Source organism: Podarcis bocagei (genome assembly GCF_964188305.1).
Source record: "Podarcis bocagei genome assembly, chromosome: 4".
In the NCBI taxonomy this organism is placed as follows: Eukaryota; Metazoa; Chordata; class Lepidosauria; order Squamata; family Lacertidae; genus Podarcis; species Podarcis bocagei.
In genome coordinates, this window is record NC_138128.1 from 86,642,156 (window position 1) to 86,661,327 (window position 19,172).

At 42.0% G+C, this 19,172-nt stretch overlaps 1 protein-coding gene across 15 annotated transcripts in view; it reads left to right on the forward strand.

The window, feature by feature from the left end:
• Positions 1–19,172, forward strand: part of KCNMA1 (potassium calcium-activated channel subfamily M alpha 1) — a 566,228-nt gene that overhangs the window by 338,480 nt on the left and 208,576 nt on the right. For 14 of the 15 annotated variants that reach the window (XM_081191549.1, XM_081191547.1, XM_081191548.1 and 11 more), the window contains exons 6-9: positions 2,937–3,012; positions 10,441–10,516; positions 12,743–12,913; positions 14,609–14,700. In XM_081191549.1, the coding sequence (XP_081047675.1) occupies positions 2,937–3,012; positions 10,441–10,516; positions 12,743–12,913; positions 14,609–14,700 (415 nt within the window). Of the gene's footprint in view, positions 1–2,936; positions 3,013–10,440; positions 10,517–12,742; positions 12,914–14,608; positions 14,701–14,793; positions 14,886–19,172 lie in introns of all 15 variants that reach the window. The other variant, XM_081191551.1, reaches the window with a different exon arrangement.

A 19,172-nucleotide genomic window follows, 5' to 3' on the forward strand; every position in this document is an offset into this window, starting at 1 on the left:
GTTAGTTAGCAAAAGAAAATGGGGGGGGGGGAGTTGTCAGGGGTTATGTCACCACAGGAAAAAATGTTCTTTTTGCATGAGGCTTGGGTTACGTTTTTAGCAAGGGTTTTGGGGAAGAAAGAGGTTGGGACCAATGCCATGGAAGTTGTGTGGAAGAGACACAGAAATGGCATTTGGGCTGTCTTTGAATCCAGTGCTGCGCTGCTGTTGAAGCATGCCACTCTTGAAACGTGATGCCCCAAACCCTCACTCTTTATCCAGACTCAAATATGTGCAAATAGACCATATCTCATAAAGACACCACAGCCTCTCCTGTTTCTCATTTTTACCAAAAGGAACAGATGGTTAAGTGCCAAGACCCCTGGAATCTTGGATTGCTCGGCAGAAATTGGAGTGGCCTTTAAAAATAGGCACATTGCAAGTGGGATCTGCAGCAAAATGTTGCAGAAGGCAAGCTCTCCTATTTGGGGCTCTGGCCAAGCTGGACCCAGAAACTGCAAGTGAGCAGGGTGGGTAGCAGCAGTGTGTTGTAACCCCTGTGCTGCAAGGTGTGGTGGTACTGAAAGAGCCCCACCACCTCCAGTAATCCTGTGAGATGCAGGAGGGGAGCAGTGCCACAACCTTAGGTTGAAGCAGGGGCACTGGTCCAGCAGGGTCATCTGAGAGCACCCTGTCATGCTCTCTCTTTCTGTTTCAAAGTCTTCCCCTTCAGCCCTTTAAGTTGAGGAGTCTGAAACTAGGGTCATGGCACAGCGGTGCCCGCTTGGCAGTGGAACTCTGTTGAGCTAGAGAAGGGGTCGGCAAGGTTTTACCTGCCTGGGCTGGTCAAGTCCTGTGGAGATCTCTCCATGGGCCGGATTGTGCGTGTGTGTTTTTTCTGTCGTCTGGGCATGTGCGGCCACGATTTCCGGCATCTGGGCATGTGCAGATGTGATTTCCTCTGCTGCACTGCACCGGTTCAGCACAGTGCGCGGGGACTCACCAAGCGGGCGGCTCAGTTCAGGGGTGGCTCGTGAGCCGGTGAAACTGCCCCCATGGGCTGCTTGTTGAGGTGGGGAGCCCAAGGCTGGCAGCAGCAGTGCCCTGCAGGAGTGCACACACACACACACACACACACACACACACACACACACCTGCAGGGGGAAAATGCTGCCAGCTCAGAGCTCTCTTCTCTGCCCTTTCCCCATCCCAGCAAACAGCAGTGGAAGGCCACCGCAACTGTCCCACCTGTTTCACATTCCACTGCAGCCTTGAACTGAATCCTTGCGTGCTGTTCAGGCATCTCTCCATGAGGAAAAGGTTGTGGTGGGGTTTGGGGGGGGGGAAGAATGGAACACATGGACAGAGACCTTTTTATTTTCCACTGCCATGCTGCCTCCCAAAGACTTTCCTGTGCTATGATATATATATATAGTACTAGAAAAGGTCACAAATTGCTATACAGTGGTACCTCTGGTTAAGAACTTAATTCGTTCTGGAGGTCTGTTCTTAACCTGAAACTGTTCTTAACTTGAGGTACCACTTTAGCTAATGGGGCCTCCTGCTGCCGCCATGCTGCTGGCGTGCGATTTCTGTTCTCATCCTGAAGCAAAGTCTTTAACCCGAGGTACTATTTCTGGGTTAGCGGAGTCTGTAACCTGAAGCATATGTAACCTGAAGCATATGTAACCTGAAGTGTATGTAACCCGAGGTACCACTGTATAGTTGGAAGGTCTGCGGAGTGAAAAAGGTAATAGGTTCCCTTTTCACTTATCTTGCTCCTATATAGTGCAGGGATGCTCAACTTCACCCTCTCCAGAATGCCTGTCGTAAGCTGTAAGAGTCTTAGGTTTTTACCTTCAGAAAGTTCACAGGACATTGTTTTCTTTCTCTCTTTTTTTTTTGTAGACAAACAAAACTTTTCTTTCTTTCTTAATTTAAAACTTCCATATGTATGCATACCTGGAGAGTTCCCCAAGTATATTGGAACTAGTACCTTATTTGTTGATTTTAACTTCCAAACTGATAATGAACTTAGATGGCTGTGTTTCTGCTGGAGCGAGTGGTGGTGATACATAGGGAAAATATAATGCACCGTGATTTTCAGCAAAAGCGACACTGAGCACATAATTATGCAGTGCTCTGCACAACTGCACAAAGACACAAATTTGTCCTCTAAACTTCCTTCCTTCCTTTATAAGCTGTATAATACCCAATGTACCTTTAACTCCTGTGAGAGAGATTTGCAGCAGAATTGTTTCCTATCACCATAAGTCTCCCTTAATAATTTAAGCCTTTAATCTTTTACAGTATTTCTCTGTCCCTGTGCAGTCATCCGTAGAGTTGCTATCCATACAACCTGGCTTCACTAATAAAAATGTAATTTCTTAGAAAAATTGCATTGGCTAAAAAGTGGTAGTATAGTTTAACCTATATTAAATTAAGCCATGGTCTATTGGAGAGCCGTTAGAACTTAGGGAGTTTGTTGTGATCATGCAGAATGTGTCAACCAGAGATTTTTACGTCATAAAGTATTATCTTAATCATGAGTATGTACTTTCTGGTTCTCTTTAAAAACAGGTTTCCTGATCACTTGCCCATAATCACTCATTTTTTTCAGGAAGCTTTGGGTGGGTGGGAGTTAAGAGCTTTCAGGAATATATCATTGGAAGAACACATTATCCTCTATGCATTTTATAGTTAAAATAGTTTTAATGCATTAAGTGTTTGTATGGTTCATATTCACTTTTCTCAAAAGAAATTTATACTTTTCTGAAAATAGCTGGCTAAGCTTTGGGGCTGATCAATATGGAGCAACATTTCAGAGGTATTTGATATTCACCATGTTAGTGACTTTTGATTTCACAGCTGCCTTTGGAATTCATACAGGGATAAAATAACCTGATTATTTTTCTCTCTCTTTCTTTCTCTTCCCCTCTACCCTTTTGAAATTGCAGGTTTAAGATTTTTACGAGCTCTTAGGCTGATACAGTTCTCAGAAATTTTGCAGTTTCTGAATATCCTTAAAACAAGGTAAGATAAGACATTAATGTATTTTCCCTTAACCTTTTGCACAGTGATTAATTTCACAGTTTCTCGGGGCACTGAAAGGACAAGGTTTAGACTCCTGTCTAATTATCAAATATGAACAAAAGCTATGCTTAAATTTCTTCAGCTGCTGCTATTCAGGTAATGGCTAGTTAATTGCTTTATCCAGAGCAGAAATCCTGAGAGTCATCCTTTCTCTACTTCACAGAAAATCCAGGGATTTACAGGACAGTCCTATGCATGTTTACTCAGAAGGGCCTTACTTACAGGTAAACGTGCATAGGATTGAATCATTAATAAATGTGGCAATTAACTGCTCTTGCTAAATTCTGTGAAATACTCTTATTTTTCACTCAGTTTCACAGCTAGTTCTGCCTTGCCAAACTTAATACTGAATGGCATTCATTCATTGATTCGATTTGTTTGGTGCACTTTTACATTTGTAGAGCGCAGTTCAAAGCAAACATAGCTTAAAAGCAGTGTGGCATCACCCCTCTTTCCACATTTTCAAGGACCATTTTGTTTGTTAGATAAACCAACAGTGCAGTCTTACTCTGAATGTCCCAAGGAGAGATTGATGGAACCTTGAGAGTAGGTTAGAACTAGGTGAAGGGTGATACCCATTTGTTGCAGCCCAGTCATGCAACCGCCATTCTGCCTCATTAACACGGCACAACAAGCCTTGTGCTTGTGGTAGATGTTGCACAGGAACAATTATTATTAACTGGTAGCAGCTGAGCCTCTGTGCTTATGCTTGCAGAAGTGTTGGCATTCAGACTTCTTGCACTGATTTAACAATTGGTCTTATCCTAAATTAGTTGAACTTAGGTTCCCACTGGGAATTTATTCATGACTTAAATTCCACTGAGGTGCAAATAACTTAGTCCGGTTCCAGCACTGTGTGCTTGTTGAAACAATATTTGCCTCTGAATTATAATGACAAACATACTTTTCCATTTGATTCTGGAGTAGATGGTTTCTCAGAGCTCTAAATATCTTAGTCTCTCTTATGTTCGTCTTAAAAGCCCTTACTGCACAACAAGTCTGACAGCAAGATTGTCTTTGTACCTTTAAATGCCCTGATACAGTGGGAGAATTCATACCTTCCTCTACCCACTTCTTGTCCTTTTGTCTGTCCTGTCCTCTGCCTATTTGTAACACACCTAGAGTGCTGCTCCTAGAAGGGAATAATAATAATAATACTAATAATAATTTAAATTATTTATACCCCTCACATTTGAATATATTAAAAAGCGACAAAACACCAAACATTAAAAACTTCCCTAAACAGGACTGCCTTCAGATGTCTTCTAAAAGTCAGATAGTTGTTTATTTCCTTGACATCTAATGGGAGGGCGTTCCACAGGGTGGGTGCCACTACCGAGAAGGCCCTCTGCCTGGTTCCCTGTATCTTCACTTCTTGCAGTGAGGGAACTGCAGAAGGCCCTTGGAGCTGGACCTCAGTGTCCAGGCTGAACGATGGGGGTGAAGTCGCTCCTTCAGGTACACTGGGCCAAGGCCTTTAGCAAACAAATGGACATTGGGCGGGGCAGAAAGATGGAAATAGCTGCAGTTGCTAAGTTTACCACTCCAGCAGGGATTTAAAACTGTAGTAATGATTTTCAGAGTGCAACCTGTGATGCAGGGTAGAACTTTTCCCAGTGCTTTTCCCGTCCTTGGAATTTTCTCTCCATTTCATAAGTTCATTAGTAACAGTGAATGGGTGCCCATGGCATGTACAAGCTTGGGCAAGCTTGGCAGTTTCATAGTTTCTGCTTAGTTTACTAAATAGAAGTAAAATAGGCATACTAAATTAGATCACTCCCTAAGGCTGCATTCTTTTTTGGTCAGTCTGATGTGGGTGAAGGTAGAGGGTGGAGCCAGATGCAAACATAGGTGGAGCAATGTATGCAAATTTTACCTTTGTCCAATAGGCAAGATTCTACACACAATCACACACTCTCTATCCTTGGATCCAGAAATTAAAAAAACCAACAAGAGTCAGTAGTACAAGGAGTAGCCTGAAGAGAGAGGGTGTGGTCTGGGAAAAGCCCTGAGAGCCAAGTAGAGGCCAGGAGGGTCAGATTTCACCCTTTGCCTCAGGTTCCCCACCCCTGCTACAGACAGTGTTCTTCTAAGGAGAAGATTTTGCCCCTGGTTGCCACCTATTCTGTCTCCAGTGAAGGGAGCAGATCCTCTAATGAAGACAGTCAGGTTCCTATGAGAGGTGATGATCCTTTTAAATAACTTGGGTTTTTGGCCAGGGTGGCGCTGTGGGTTAAACCACAGAGCCTAGGACTTGCCGATCAGAAGGTCAGCGGTTCGAATCCCCGCAATGGGGTGAGCTCCCGTTGCTCGGTCCCTGCTCCTTCCACCCTAGGAGTTCGAAAGCACGTCAAAGTGCAAGTAGATAAATAGGTACCACTCCGGCAGGAAGGTAAATGGCATTTCTGTGTGCTGCTCTGGTTCGCCAGAATCAGCCAACAAAGCGAGTTGAGCACCGCAACCCCAGAATCGGTCATGACTGGACCTAATGGTCAGGGGTCCCTTTACCTTTACCTTTAGGCTGGAAGCCATATTGTAGTTTGCAGTTGCCATAAAGCTATTTCTCTAGCATTTCAAAGTAATATAATAATCCATCCCAATCCAACAATCCTCAAATAATTAAATAATCTAGGTATTGTACTTTTGCCAAATAACAAGCGTGTAGGTGGGTCTTAAAGTGTATCAGTTTTGTTTTTGAATAAGAGAAGACTTCCCTCCATTTTTTGAAAAAAAGGGGGGGGTCCACTGATAAGTTATGTAATAATGATTCTCCTCCCCCAAGTCCTCTAAGAACCAAACAGTGGAGCATAAGAATTTTAATGCAAAAGTGGCATTCAACTAAGTTTACTAAGAGTAGGCTTACTAAAATTCATTAACATAGCTACCTTAAGTCCATAAATTTTCATAGGTCCACACTGTGTGAAACCTAATTGAATATGACCCTATATTTCTAACGTAGCTCTGTTCGGTTTCTTTTCTTCATAGTAAAGGGACATAAAAATTAGGACGTATCTAGTTGATCAGTCCTGTTAGCCCCTGCTTTTGACAGCAGTTACAATCTGATGTGGGGAGGCTGATGGAACCTAAAATAAAAACCTGAGAACACAGCGCAACAGCAGTGCGCGCACACATCCTGGACAGTGTAATGACACGAGGACATGAAATTGTGCTGCACTAGGGGTTGCCAGTGTGATGCCCACAGGCAGGCAGGCAGGCACCCCAGACGCTCCCACTGGTTCCCACCAGGCACCTTGCCCACTGAAAGTAGATTCAGAAGAAGCATTCTGTCGCAGGCAATTGAATAGGTTGCAGCACGCACACAATTGTGATGTGTGCATAGTGCAAATGGTTTGCAAATGTTCCCACCAGCCCAAAAAGGTTGGTGGCCCCCTTAAACCACACACTATGGAAGGGGAGAAGGAATGTCGCTGGGGGCCTTCTGTTTTCAACTATATTTGTCTGTCCCTTATCCTAGGGCAATTCCACCCATCAGGAACTGCTCTAAGGTGACACACTGCAAAGTGCAAAACTTGGTGACATTTCTCCCCCTGCCCAAATTCCTGGACTCTTAAAGTGACTGAATAATTGACTTTTAAATAAAACCATTGATTTCCCTTCATATAGAAAAGTGTGTTTTGATCGTGGCTGGTGTAACTGAAGAGAGAGGGGCATCATTTCCTGGAGTGCCCTTTTCTCCTGTGGCTCCTCCTCCTCTTTGCTTGCACTTCAGATCACTCTTCACAAGACACTGTTTTGTAGTGTGTAGAGCCAAAGGGAGAAGCTGTGTGCATCCAGTCTGTTGAAGGATTGCTGGGGCAAACAAATTTATTTCCTGCAATCAGTGCAGGGGCCATTCATATTACGCTGTTGCTTAGAAAACCAGTTAAGCAAATCATTAAGCAAGGGTGGGGGGAAGAAACATATTATCATCTGTTCATTAGATTTCATGTAATTATTTATACATTTCCCCCCATGCTCAGATATTTCTTTAACAGATCCTTCAGGGGCCTTGCTGTTGCTAGGGCTGGATGAACCTGTCAGTTGCAGGTTCTCACAGACTGCATTTACAGAGCAGTTTACAGGTGTTCCCCACTTGCGTAGGGCTTCCATTCCGGCCACCACGTGTGTCATTGGGACACACGTGAGTGGGGATTCCTCTGTTCTGTTCCACCCCCTTTTGGCGCCAAAAGCAGCACTCGGGTTGGCTGTAGTGTGTGTACGTTGTTAAGGGGAGTTCAAGGACTGCCAGCTGAGCGCTTGAGGCCAGAGACTCCCCTCAAAGCCCCTCTTAACGGGGAACCCTGATATCACCGCTGCACAGGGGGTTAGTCACCACTTCACCCCCTTATTGATAGTCAGACTAAAAGATTTCACCCAAAGCCTAAAACTGCCACCCGCGACCGCGAAACTGCGGTCTCACCACCCAGACTACCTACAGCTTGAAAAAGCACCCCCCAGGAGCTTCAAGGTCCTAGAGAGGGCATCCCCTGTTAATGTCTTATATTTTTGCTTTTACATCATGTACTAGGCAGAGGGCCTTCTCGGTAGTGGCGCCCGCCCTGTGGAACGCCCTCCCATCAGATGTCAAAGAAATAAACAACTATCTGATGTTTAGAAGACATCTGAAGGCAGCCCTGTTTAGGGAGACCCAGCCAGATGGGCAGAGTATAAATAAATAATAATAATAATTATTATTATTCAAAGGGTTGGTGCTGACCTTTAAAGCCCTAAACAGCCTCGGTCTTGTATACATGAAGGAGCATCTCCACCCCATTATCCAGCCCAGACACTGAGGGCCGAGGGCCTTCTGGCGGTTACCTCGCTGCGAGAAGTGAGGTTACAAGGAACCAGGCAGAGGGCCTTCCCAGCAGATGTCAAGGCAATAAACAACTATTTTACTTTTAAAAGACAACTGAAGGTGGCCCTGTTTAGGGAAGTTTTTAATGTCTGATGCTATATTGTTTTTAATCATCTGGGAGCCGCCCAGAATGGCTGGGGAAACCCTGCCAGACGGGCGGGGTATAAATAAATTATTATTATTATTATTATTATTATTATTATTATTATTATTATTATTATTATTATTATTATTAATGTAAAACGCTACTGAAAATATAGTGGAAGTTCAGTGCTTGTTTCCATGTTAGTTGCTTCCAGGGGGGAAAAATCCATTTGCCACCCTATTCACCCAGAAAATCATGAACATAAAGTGATGAAATGTGGAGCAGTAGACAAGCATAGAGTTATTCCCTGTTGTTTTTGTGGGTGAATCATAGTGATAAAGAAGGACATGTGTGCAGAAAGCATGAGGGCATGCCAGTGGCATACCACGCTCAATGTTTTGAATGAAATTTAGTGCAACATGGCAACATACTGATCACAGAGCCACAGTTCCATCACACAACAGATACTACAGTGTGAAAAGAACATACAGTGGTACCTCGGTTTTCAAACGCCTCTGTAGTCAAATGTTTCGTAACTCGAACACCCAAACTCAGAAGTAAGTACCTCGGTTTTCGAATGCGCCTCGGAAGTCGAACAGGAAACACAGCTTCCATTTTGAGTTTTCCGTATTGAGGCTTGTGTTTTGAGGCTTCTGCTTCCGGTTTTTGAATGTTTCGGAACTCGAACGGACTTCGGGAATGGATTATGTTCGAAAACCGAGGTACCACTGTAATAAAATTAGACAGAAGCTCTAGTATTATAATCAGGAAATTATAACACAATATTCCCCAGGTTAAAATGAACCCTCTGTTACTCATTGTTTCCAGCGTTAAATCCAGTTATCCACCTTTTTGCAGCAGTTTCAATTAAAAATAAATAAATCCTCATGAACATTTGCCAGCATTGTAGTGCAAATTACTCCTAGTAGGTAGTTTTAACTAATGCACACGTTTTTTGCAATCAGTTTCCCCATTCACTATAATTTCTGTACGGTATTTCCACAAATATGTGCATTTTTATTTGCAGTTTCCATCAACAGATGCACGATCATGCGCATCCGCTGCATCACAACATTTGGGAAAGTGAAAATTTCAAAGTATAATTGTGTTTCAGTTTATATATATATAAATATGGTGCATTCATTTTCTCATTGAAATGCAAACAAAATCAAATATCTCTCCCACCCTTACTGTTCCCCTACCTGGTCAGATAGCTGAGGTGACAGCATTAATCAGCTGAGTGGTACAGGGAGGGAATGCAGAGGCTTAATCTGAATTCCCTGCTCCCATTTTTGAATTGCTGATCGGTGTCTCACAGTACAGTCACTGGATCAGACTAGGATTCTTTTGTTCAGCAGTCATTTGCACGCAATTTATCATCCAGTGAAGGATATACATTTGTGGGTGCCTGCTTCAGTGTTGAAATGTCTTCTAGCTGGATCTCAGCAAGGAACAGTTGACAACATCCCAATAACTCACCCGGTGCTAGAAAGAACAAATCCATTACTTATTGGCACTTAAGACAGTCACCTCTGCAATTTCACCTAGTTGCACAACTGTTTTTCAGGGGTTGTTGCCCCCCCCAAATGACGTATTAAACTGAATAACGTGAACAAATTCGAATTGATTATTTATGTCTCCTCGCTGCTGGTTTAAATGAGGTTTTTAGTACAACTTCAGGGGCTTAGACTGGACTCAGTCAGAATCAGAGATTGCACAGATGTCTCAAAGAGCTTAAAGAGCAGGGAAATGTTGGTGACTAATCTGTCCATCTAAATTTAGAAGCCTGACTGAAAAGAGAAAAGGCATCTACAGGCAGAAAACAGTTCTGCCTGAAACAGGACCTACACTGCCCCAAAGTGAGCCATGAGAAGGATGCAAATGTTCGAAGCATTAGGCTGGTTCACACACCTGTGCTCTTAATAGGAACAACTGAAAAATCCATTGGTGGTTTTCACATGTGTGAATGAGCCATTGGAGAACTTCCATATCACACCAGGGAGGGATTTTTTTCGTGGAGTTCACTATACACATTTGTTAACTTTTCCACAGAATATAATGCAGCTCTCGGGGCTGCGGCTGGGCTCAATTGTTCATCATCCCAGCTTAACCAGTGGTCAGGGAAGATGGAATTTGTAGTTCAACAGCATCTTTCTTCCTTCTTCCTTTTCTTCCTCTTCTTCTTCTTCTTTATATACTGCCCTCAGGGAGTCTCAGGGAGGTTCACAGAATAAAATCAAAATATAAAACCACAAAATACATAATCAAAATCAAAGCAACAACACCCCCTCAAACAACAACACCACATTTAAAAAGGGGACTCAAGACTGAAGAACACTGAAGTAAAGGATGACCAGCTAAAACATAAAGTCTGAAAACATCTTGTTTGTTTCTGTCTCCCTCCTCCTTCCTTTCTTTAAACCAGTAATTCCATCAAGTTGGTGAATCTGTGCTCAATATTTATTAGCACGTGGCTGACAGCAGCTGGATTTATACATTTGGTAAGTATCTGGGTTTTTTTTTAAGAAAAAAAAAACTTACTTGGGGATGTTCACATTGCTATTGCCATGTGACATAAAGCACTGACATAAATATAGATTAAATAATTTTAAGAGACACCAAGAAGCCATTTCACACTTTCTGTGATGGCTCAGGTACACCGCTGGCTGTAAAGGAGAACTGTGCTCCCCCCAGACGTGTTGTGAGCATGTGCCAATAATCCACAGCCATTTGAAGATTCCTGATACTTACCTCCAGATATTTTCAGGAACCTCTTTCCTCTTGGTGAGAAAAGCTGCTTGGGAATGGCAGAGGAAAGGATTAAACCTCCCCCCCCCCTTCGGGTCCTCCCCCCTCTTGGAAGCCATTACTCATTTGCACAACATCAATCCATGGGGGGTGGGGGGTGGGAAGCCATCACAGAGCAACTAGTACTGTTCTGTTTGGTCCTAGCGGTTGAAATAATTGTATAATCACAGGAGTCTTTTACTGAGATTGCCATTAACAAAACGTAACCACTAGATGGTAGTGTTTCCTTAATAACAGCAAGAGGGGGGAAAATGTCACTGAAGGCAATGCATGAAAAAAACACTGTGTTCTAACAAGCACTTTATATGTTACTAATATTTAAGAGAGAGGGAGAGAAAATATTTAAATGATACTTTAATTGTTATATAAATAATGCTTTAGTTTCTTCCTTAAGTCAGCGTTCAGCAATTCTTTTTGAGGCCAAGGCACAAATCACTTGAGGCACATTACTTTAACAAACATATTCCCTTGGTAAGGGCTAAATAAATCTCTTGAATCCTAACGCTCTGTTGAGTCATACATGGCTGAAACTCACATATATGGAAACCTTTTCCAGCTAACAAGTTGTTGGGAATTGATTCATACGGACCATTTCCGTTCACTGAAATGCATCCCGGAGTGACAGTCACTGAATCTTGGTTGCAGCAGTGGCCCGAATGTTTCAAATCCTTCTCTGCCTCTGCAGCCCCAGAAAATCAACATCTGCTACTGCTGTGGGTGGTCAGAACTCTGGCAACGGCTCCCAGGACATGGGAGCTGCTGCCACCCTGTTCCTGCTCAGGAATTTGTGTGACTGCTCTGGTCAGTTGTGAGCAGCACAGTGGCCGATTATTATTGCACAGACAGACGGTGGACGCAGGTGTGCCAAAGTTTGCTATCGCTTGGGAAGCCCTGCAGCTCAGTGATAGAGCATTTGCCGTGTATGCAGAAGGTCTCAATTTCCATCCACAGCATCTCCAGGTAGAGCTTGGAGGGGCCTCTGCCCAAAAAATTGGGGAGCTGCTGCCCATCAGTGTAAAGAGCAATGAGCAGGATGGATTAATGGTCTGGAAAAAGTGCCTTATGTTGCAGTAATAGCTTCCCCAGTTGTCTTGTGCATTAGTCATTGCACTTCCATCCTGCCCTCCTCCAGAGTTTTGGGGGTAGGGCTTGAACCTCTGTTTTATCCTTACAGGCATCCTGTGAGATCAATTCGCCTTAGAAATAGGGATTGGCTCAGAGATATTCAGTGATCTTTGTGGCTGAATAGAGATTTGTGCCTGGGTCTCCCCAGTGTAAATCCAAAACCCATAACTGCTACACTTCCCTGCCTATACACACCGGTCCTGCTTTCTGAACACCTGCTATATGAAAATTCACTTATCCAAACTCAGGGAATTAGTATCTAAACCTCGCTATACACACACAGTGGATTCAGATATCTGGACAGAGCATTGTTTTCTTTCCTCCTTGTTTGCCTTTTGCAGGTTGACTGAAGAACAGAGGGAGGAAGAAGAGAGGGGAGCAATCAGACAAATCAGAGGGTTGTTTTTTGCTTTGGGCGGCCAAAATTCCATAGTCGGAAACACATTAGAAATTTCCCCATAGGAATCAAGGGAATTTGTCAACTCATTATGCAAACGCTTGCTTAACAAATGATTTCCAGGGAACACATTGTGTTCAGATAGCAGGACCTGTGTATATGTAAAATCAGGGCAACACTCCTATAGTGTTCTACTGTCTTTATTTCATTCAACATTCCAACAGCCCCCTGTAATGCTGCTATTAATTGGTAGCTAGAAATAAAAGAATTTGTCTTCAGTCACCCAATGACTGCTTACCTTCATGCAACAAAGCTTTGTAAAGGGCTGTTCTGTTCTTCAGCCTTGTGGGCGTCTGTACACCTGAATCATTCATCTGCTGTTATTCTTTCATTGTAGGTGGAGAACTCAGGGGATCCATGGGAAAACTTCCAAAATAACCAAGCGCTTACATATTGGGAATGTGTTTATTTACTAATGGTTACTATGTCCACTGTTGGTTATGGAGATGTTTATGCAAAAACAACCCTTGGTCGCCTTTTCATGGTCTTCTTCATCCTCGGGGGACTGGTAAAATTCTTGTTATTTTCTGCTGGATTTTTTCTCCTTAGTGTAGTAATTATAATAAACCGATGAGTAACAACACATTTTTATTTTTAAATAACAGTAATAATGTATGCACAATTATCATTATGCAGAGCTGTTGACTTATAACTAAACTATGACTGTGGTGGTGTGCTTAAGCTTATAATGCATGCAGGTACAGAATGTGCCTTAGGAGTTCTCAGTATGAACTTTCCAGTTAGAGGTTACTGGCAGTGCATTAATTTGGTGATTATGATAGCAATAATGTTAACGTTAGCTGCGGTTTCAAGAACCCTCCCCACCCTCTGTGTTCCTTCCCAATATTCCAACAAACACTGTGGCTTAGGACCACCTTTAAAGAGCCGCTTGCCCGTTCCAGACAATGGCAAAACTGTGTTCTCTTTCATTTCGACACATGGCAACCATACAAGGAGTAACATGGTACTAACTCAGGCAGTCATTGCCAATTACCTAAGAGGAGTCAGTCAAGTATGTCTCTGCTGTGCTTGAGGAGCTGAGTAAGTACGCGCTGAAGGGCAAGAAGGAAAATATTTGCATAGATAGGTAGATGTACATATCTTGTATCTAATCAAATTGCCTCTTTATTTTTCTGTCAATGTTAAGACAATGCGGCAACTGTTGCAATTTTTTGTCTTAAATTGTCTTAAACAGCACCCTTAGCATTAAGATTTTCATTCCTTAAGGTAAGTAACTTATCGACTTCAATCCACAATATATGTAATGTACATATATGCAGTCACTGAAGTATTTTTTAAAATCCTCTCACATATTTTTGTATATCTTGTATACATCTCTTTCTTGGGGATGTTGCATCTGCTAAGTGCATTATAAATGCAGTATTTCATACTCATTTATTTCCAAAAGAGGTGCCATATTTGTGTGCCAAAAAATGAGGCCAAGTTCACTGGCAGCAGCTCTTAGAAGTATCCAGCCACAAGCAAAATGTTTGTTGGACAAAACATGGCAGATTCCATTCCCCACCATCACCCCCCTGCTTTTACATCTTTACATGTTCTTATCAACTTTTTTAAAAGACAAACTTTTAAAAATACGTTTTAGTTACATCTTGTTCATTCTCATGTGTGTGGAGGAAAGCCTCTGCTACCATCCTGTTTTCTTTGGTAACGGGGAGGAACCCCTCATCTTTCTTTTATAAATTAGCACCATCAGCTTAGCAATAATACATATTTTGGTTCATTTTGTCTTGGTGGAGGTTTTTGGTTTTTTTGGCGGTGTATAATGTTTGAATATCCCCGCTTGCCCCTTTTTCAGAAAGTGTTAGCCATGCAGCTGCACTTTATCACTCAGATGCCACTCTGACCTCATTTTGCTCTTGGCTTCTTCTTCTTTTTTTTTTTTTTTTTTTTTTTTGGTTTTTGTTTTGTGTGCCTTTCTCCCTCTTTTGACCATTTTCTTTAGTTGGCCAGACATGCATTTCTTTTGAGACCCAACATTTATGTCAAAACTTATTTGTTTTAATTTTATGGGGGGGAAAAACCCTTTTTAAAACCTTTTTGAAGGGGATAAAAACACCTTTTATAGATCTAAGTCTTTTGCATTTTCAGATCTTAAAGATGATATATCTTAAAATATTCATCATCCCCCTTTCTTTGGCCTCTCTTTTTAGTCTTTTCTTCTGTCTCCTATCTTCTTCCTTAGGCCATGTTTGCCAGCTACGTCCCTGAAATCATAGAGTTAATAGGAAACCGCAAGAAATATGGTGGTTCCTATAGTGCGGTTAGTGGAAGAAAGTAAGTATTCCAAGAGGCTCTGCTGCCTCTGGTGCAGTAGAACACTCTCTGCATGCCATTTTCTTTTTTTGTGCTTTTGTTTCACGCATGTAGGCAATGTTTGCGCGCTACGTGCCAGAAATTGCTGCTCTCATCCTTAACCGGAAGAAATACGGAGGGACTTTTAACTCAACCCGAGGCAGAAAGTAAGTCCAAAAAGAGACGAAGACCAGGTGTGCTTGTGTGACGTTAAAAGAACCTGCCATGGTGGTGACATCTGACTCACGGACACACCCTGATATGCACTCTCTGTCTGTCTGTCTGTCTCTCTCTCTCCCCCACGTGCCATTTTTGTGTGTGTGTCCTGTTGACATCAAATGTCGTTTCCTCCCTAAGTTGTCACACTGCATATTAAGAGACCTGGGCCATGCTAAGGTACAAGTCAAAGTGGTTTCCCCTGTTCGCTAAAGGAACTACTGGTAATGCTAGAACTCAGTTAACACAGTCTGGAAGATGACCCTGCTATTATTAATTTGAAGTCAGCATATAGGACTAAGATGTTTGTTGCGTCAAATATCTCCATGTCAGTGAGGGGTTGCTTCTGTGGCTGCTTTTTTCTGAACACTCGCATCCAAGCTACTTACCTGGGGAATGTTGTAAGTGAACCAGCTCCCATGTTAATGTCACAAGAGACCATATGGATCCATCTACATTCAAGACATTTGACAAACTAGCTTACATTTTCTATCTCTCCCTGAAAATGTATTTCATTGGTGATAGTGGGACATACCTAAATATTTTCAAGTGACTCTGACGTTGATGTTGAGATAACTCATGCCAAAAGTACTGTCAGATGCAGCCCTTCACTGATCTGATTTTCTGCTGATAATCTAATTTTTATTTTAGTTGGGTTTTTAAAATGACCCTTATTAACAACAAGCAGAGTTTCTGAAGATTTGTCAACAGTTTGGCCAGGAAACCAGACCACAATTTGTGTCCGTCTCCGAAACAGAATCAGTGTTATCTATAAATAGAGAATAAATACACAAATAACATCAGCACTAAAGTCCCTTTTTGGGTGGCAGAAACATTTAATGATGTAATGATGTGAGTTCTACTAATTTTCAGAAATTAACTGCACTAAATTCACATCTAAAAACTATTGGTTACCGTAAGCATACTATTAACAAGAATTTGCCTCAGAAAATCTGAACAGGGCCTTAACCTTTCCCAGTTGCACCCTGTTGTATCTTCATTCAGTCTCCTTGCTTCCTTTCGTCTTCAGTCCAGTATATGTTCTGCCATTCCATAGCAAAAGATGGAAAGAGCTCGTCTGCTAACCCAACATTCAACTCACCAGTCAACAAACTAAATTCCCATTTGCTGTAGCAGATAGACCATAGAAAAGTGAACTTTCAAACTATTTCCTTTTAATGAACCTTGTTGCCGCTACTCTCAACCCACAAACCACATTTTCCCATTTTGTGGTGTCCTTTTGAGGGGGGCAGACAGGAGGTGAGAACTACTAGCTCTGTGTCGCTTTTTGATGTGATGTGAGCATGATGATATTGGATCCATCCCTCTTTGCCTCCACATCTGACAAACTCCAAAAGACCTATAATCTTATCCTAACTCATTCCAAACTAGTACTTCTTTGCATTGTCTATGGCATTCCAGGATTTTGGAATGTCCTTCTTTAGATGCAATTTATTTAAATAGTTAAATACTGTGAGATTTTTCTCTCTCCTTTCCCTGTTGAAGCTCATGTGATGAGCCCAACCCATTGAAAAAAAATGTGGAATCCTAGTGCTGTGAAGGAAGATTTCACAAGTACAAACCCTGTTAAATTCAGACATTATTTGAGCCCTGAAGTGCATGCGCACCAATTTTAAACATGAAATTTAGCTTTGGGATTGAAATGCCTCTGATAGAACTTAAAAACAGTAGGTAGAATCCTGCATAAGTGAGTTACAATAACTTCAGGCTGTTAATCAGAGACTGGGTTTTTGAATGCTCTGCTGCATTAAAACAAAAGCGTCCGCATGTGTAAAATAACATTTTCTATTACTATATAGAACTGTAGAATTGTTGAATTGGAAGGACCTCGAGGGTCATCTAGTCCAACCTTCTGCAATGCAGAAATTTATTACATATTGGAAACATAGGAGAATATTCAGAAATACGGCATTCCTTGCCTGCAATCTGTAGTAGTACAGGCCAGAATTCTATCACCTTATTCTGCACTATGAGAAGAAAAGCTATAAAGTCCAATGGAATGCCGTGACAGGATTATTTCATTGGTTACTTCGAAGTCCAGTTCATTTCAACAGGACTTAATCACTCTGAACATCTCTTCTAGTGTGTTTTTGGTGTGTGTCTCACCTCTCATTTTTACAGGACTTGTTGACCCAGTTTGCTCGTAATGCTAAGCCAAACTGTGGTTTAGGGCAAATGAGCAAACATAGGTTCCCAGAGACGGCATCATGTCCTCTTTCTTCCTCCTATGGTCCTGCTGCTGCTGTGTTGCTGTAACGCAAGTTAGCCTTACATCCAAACCTGGAGCCATGGCTTTTCTTGCTGCAGACAAGTCATGAAGTTGTAGCCACAGGTTACATGGTTTGTCTGGGGGAGCTAAACCATGATTCCAGGTTCAGAAGTAATGCTAATCAAACCACGGTTTAGCTTACAGTAGCACCAGAGGAAGAACATAATGGTTGTGATCTTCTCCTTAGGAACCCACACATTCGCTTGCTCACACTAATGTGGTTTGGCTTAGTGTTACATGTGAAGAGGGCCAGTGTTAAAGGTTGAAGGTGTTTCATTTTTAATCTAGTTTCCCTCAGTGGTAAAGGTAAAGGGACCCCTGACCATTAGGTCCAGTCGTGGACGATTCTGGGGTTGCGGCACCCATCTCGCTTTATTGGCCGAGGGAGCCGGTGTCCAGCTTCCAGGTCATGTGGCCAGCATGACTAAGCTGCTTTTGGCAAACCAGAGCAGCACATGGAAACACCGTTTACCTTCCCGCCGGAGTGGTACCTATTTATCTACTTGCACTTTGACGTGCTTTCAAACTGCTAGGTTGGCAGGAACAGGGACCGAGCAACGGGAGCTCACCCCATTGCCGGGAAATGCTGACTTTTCTTTACTCTTGAACAAGTTCAGGTCTTCATAATGCATCCAGTCAGAAATAAGCCCCTCTCAGTTTAGTAGGCCTTGTTCCCAGGGAGGAATGAATAGGATTGCAGTTGAAGTTTAAATGTTGAACAAAGTACTTTGATGTAACAGGATTATAGCGATATCTCATCCATTTACATTTTGCCCTGATAAATAGAGTTTTCAAGAAGCTAGTCTGTAAGATAAGCTATTTTGTCACTGGTACCCAGCAGTGCTCTGTTTTCTCTAAACCTAGACCTGATCTTCAAATTCCCACTTCCTGCTGATTCTTAACAACTAGCTCATAGGCTTCACTGCTAGCTTGGGGGCTTGCTTAAGTCTGTTTTGCCTCGGGGGGCTTTTGCTTTCTTTTAAACATACTCTATGTTTGTCTCCGTTCATCTGCTTCTATTTGCTTGTATATTTTGTTGACTAAAGCTGAACTCTGTCATCAGTGCACAGACTGTTCAATTTAACTTTATGCATTGTTTCCTGGTTCAAAAAGCTAATTTCTAAATACTTTGGAGAAGCCCTTTGCTCACGTACATCTTTCATCAGAGCACATTAGCTTGGGAACGGCACAGTAAAAAACCATTAGCATCTTACGTTTGATATTGGTTTTGCAGTCAGTAGAACAAGATTGATGAAATGTTATGTTTGGCCAAAAATTTGAGTTTTCCTTTGGAATTCAACATTGAGAGAATGGGTTGTCAGAACCAATAAGTTTTCCATTGCATGGGATAGGAGGCATGTGGTAATAATTAGCAATATAAGTCTTTAGCTGAGCAGCTCAGCAAAGATTCTGGCAGCAAACGTAATGAGAAACTACAGTTCTGCAATTTCTAATGTCAAAAAGTTTCCAGATAAAATTGAATGCATTTGCAAAATCTGGAGCCGCTAAACTTTGTTGAAAGATGTTGCTCAGAGTCCTAAAATTATGTGTGCATTTCCTTCTCCCAGGAAGAAACATACATTAAGCTCCTTTGTTTATACATATTATTTAAGTGTGTGTATATATATATATATATATATATATATATATATATATATATATATATATTTAAAAATTGCCATCCAGAGTTTAAAGCATAAAACAGGCTTATATGGCAGCAGGCTGCCATTCTGAAGACAGTATAGTTTTGATCCATAATGCTTTAAGGCTGTAATACCATGCACACTTACTAGAGAATCTTCAGTGGGGTTTTACTTCTGAGTCAACAGGCATAGGTTCATTCTGCATGTTGGCATAAAAGCAGAGCTTTCCAAACTTTTTATGTCGGTGACAGACTTTTTAGACATGCATTATTTCATGACACAGTAATCCAGTTTTACTAATAAAC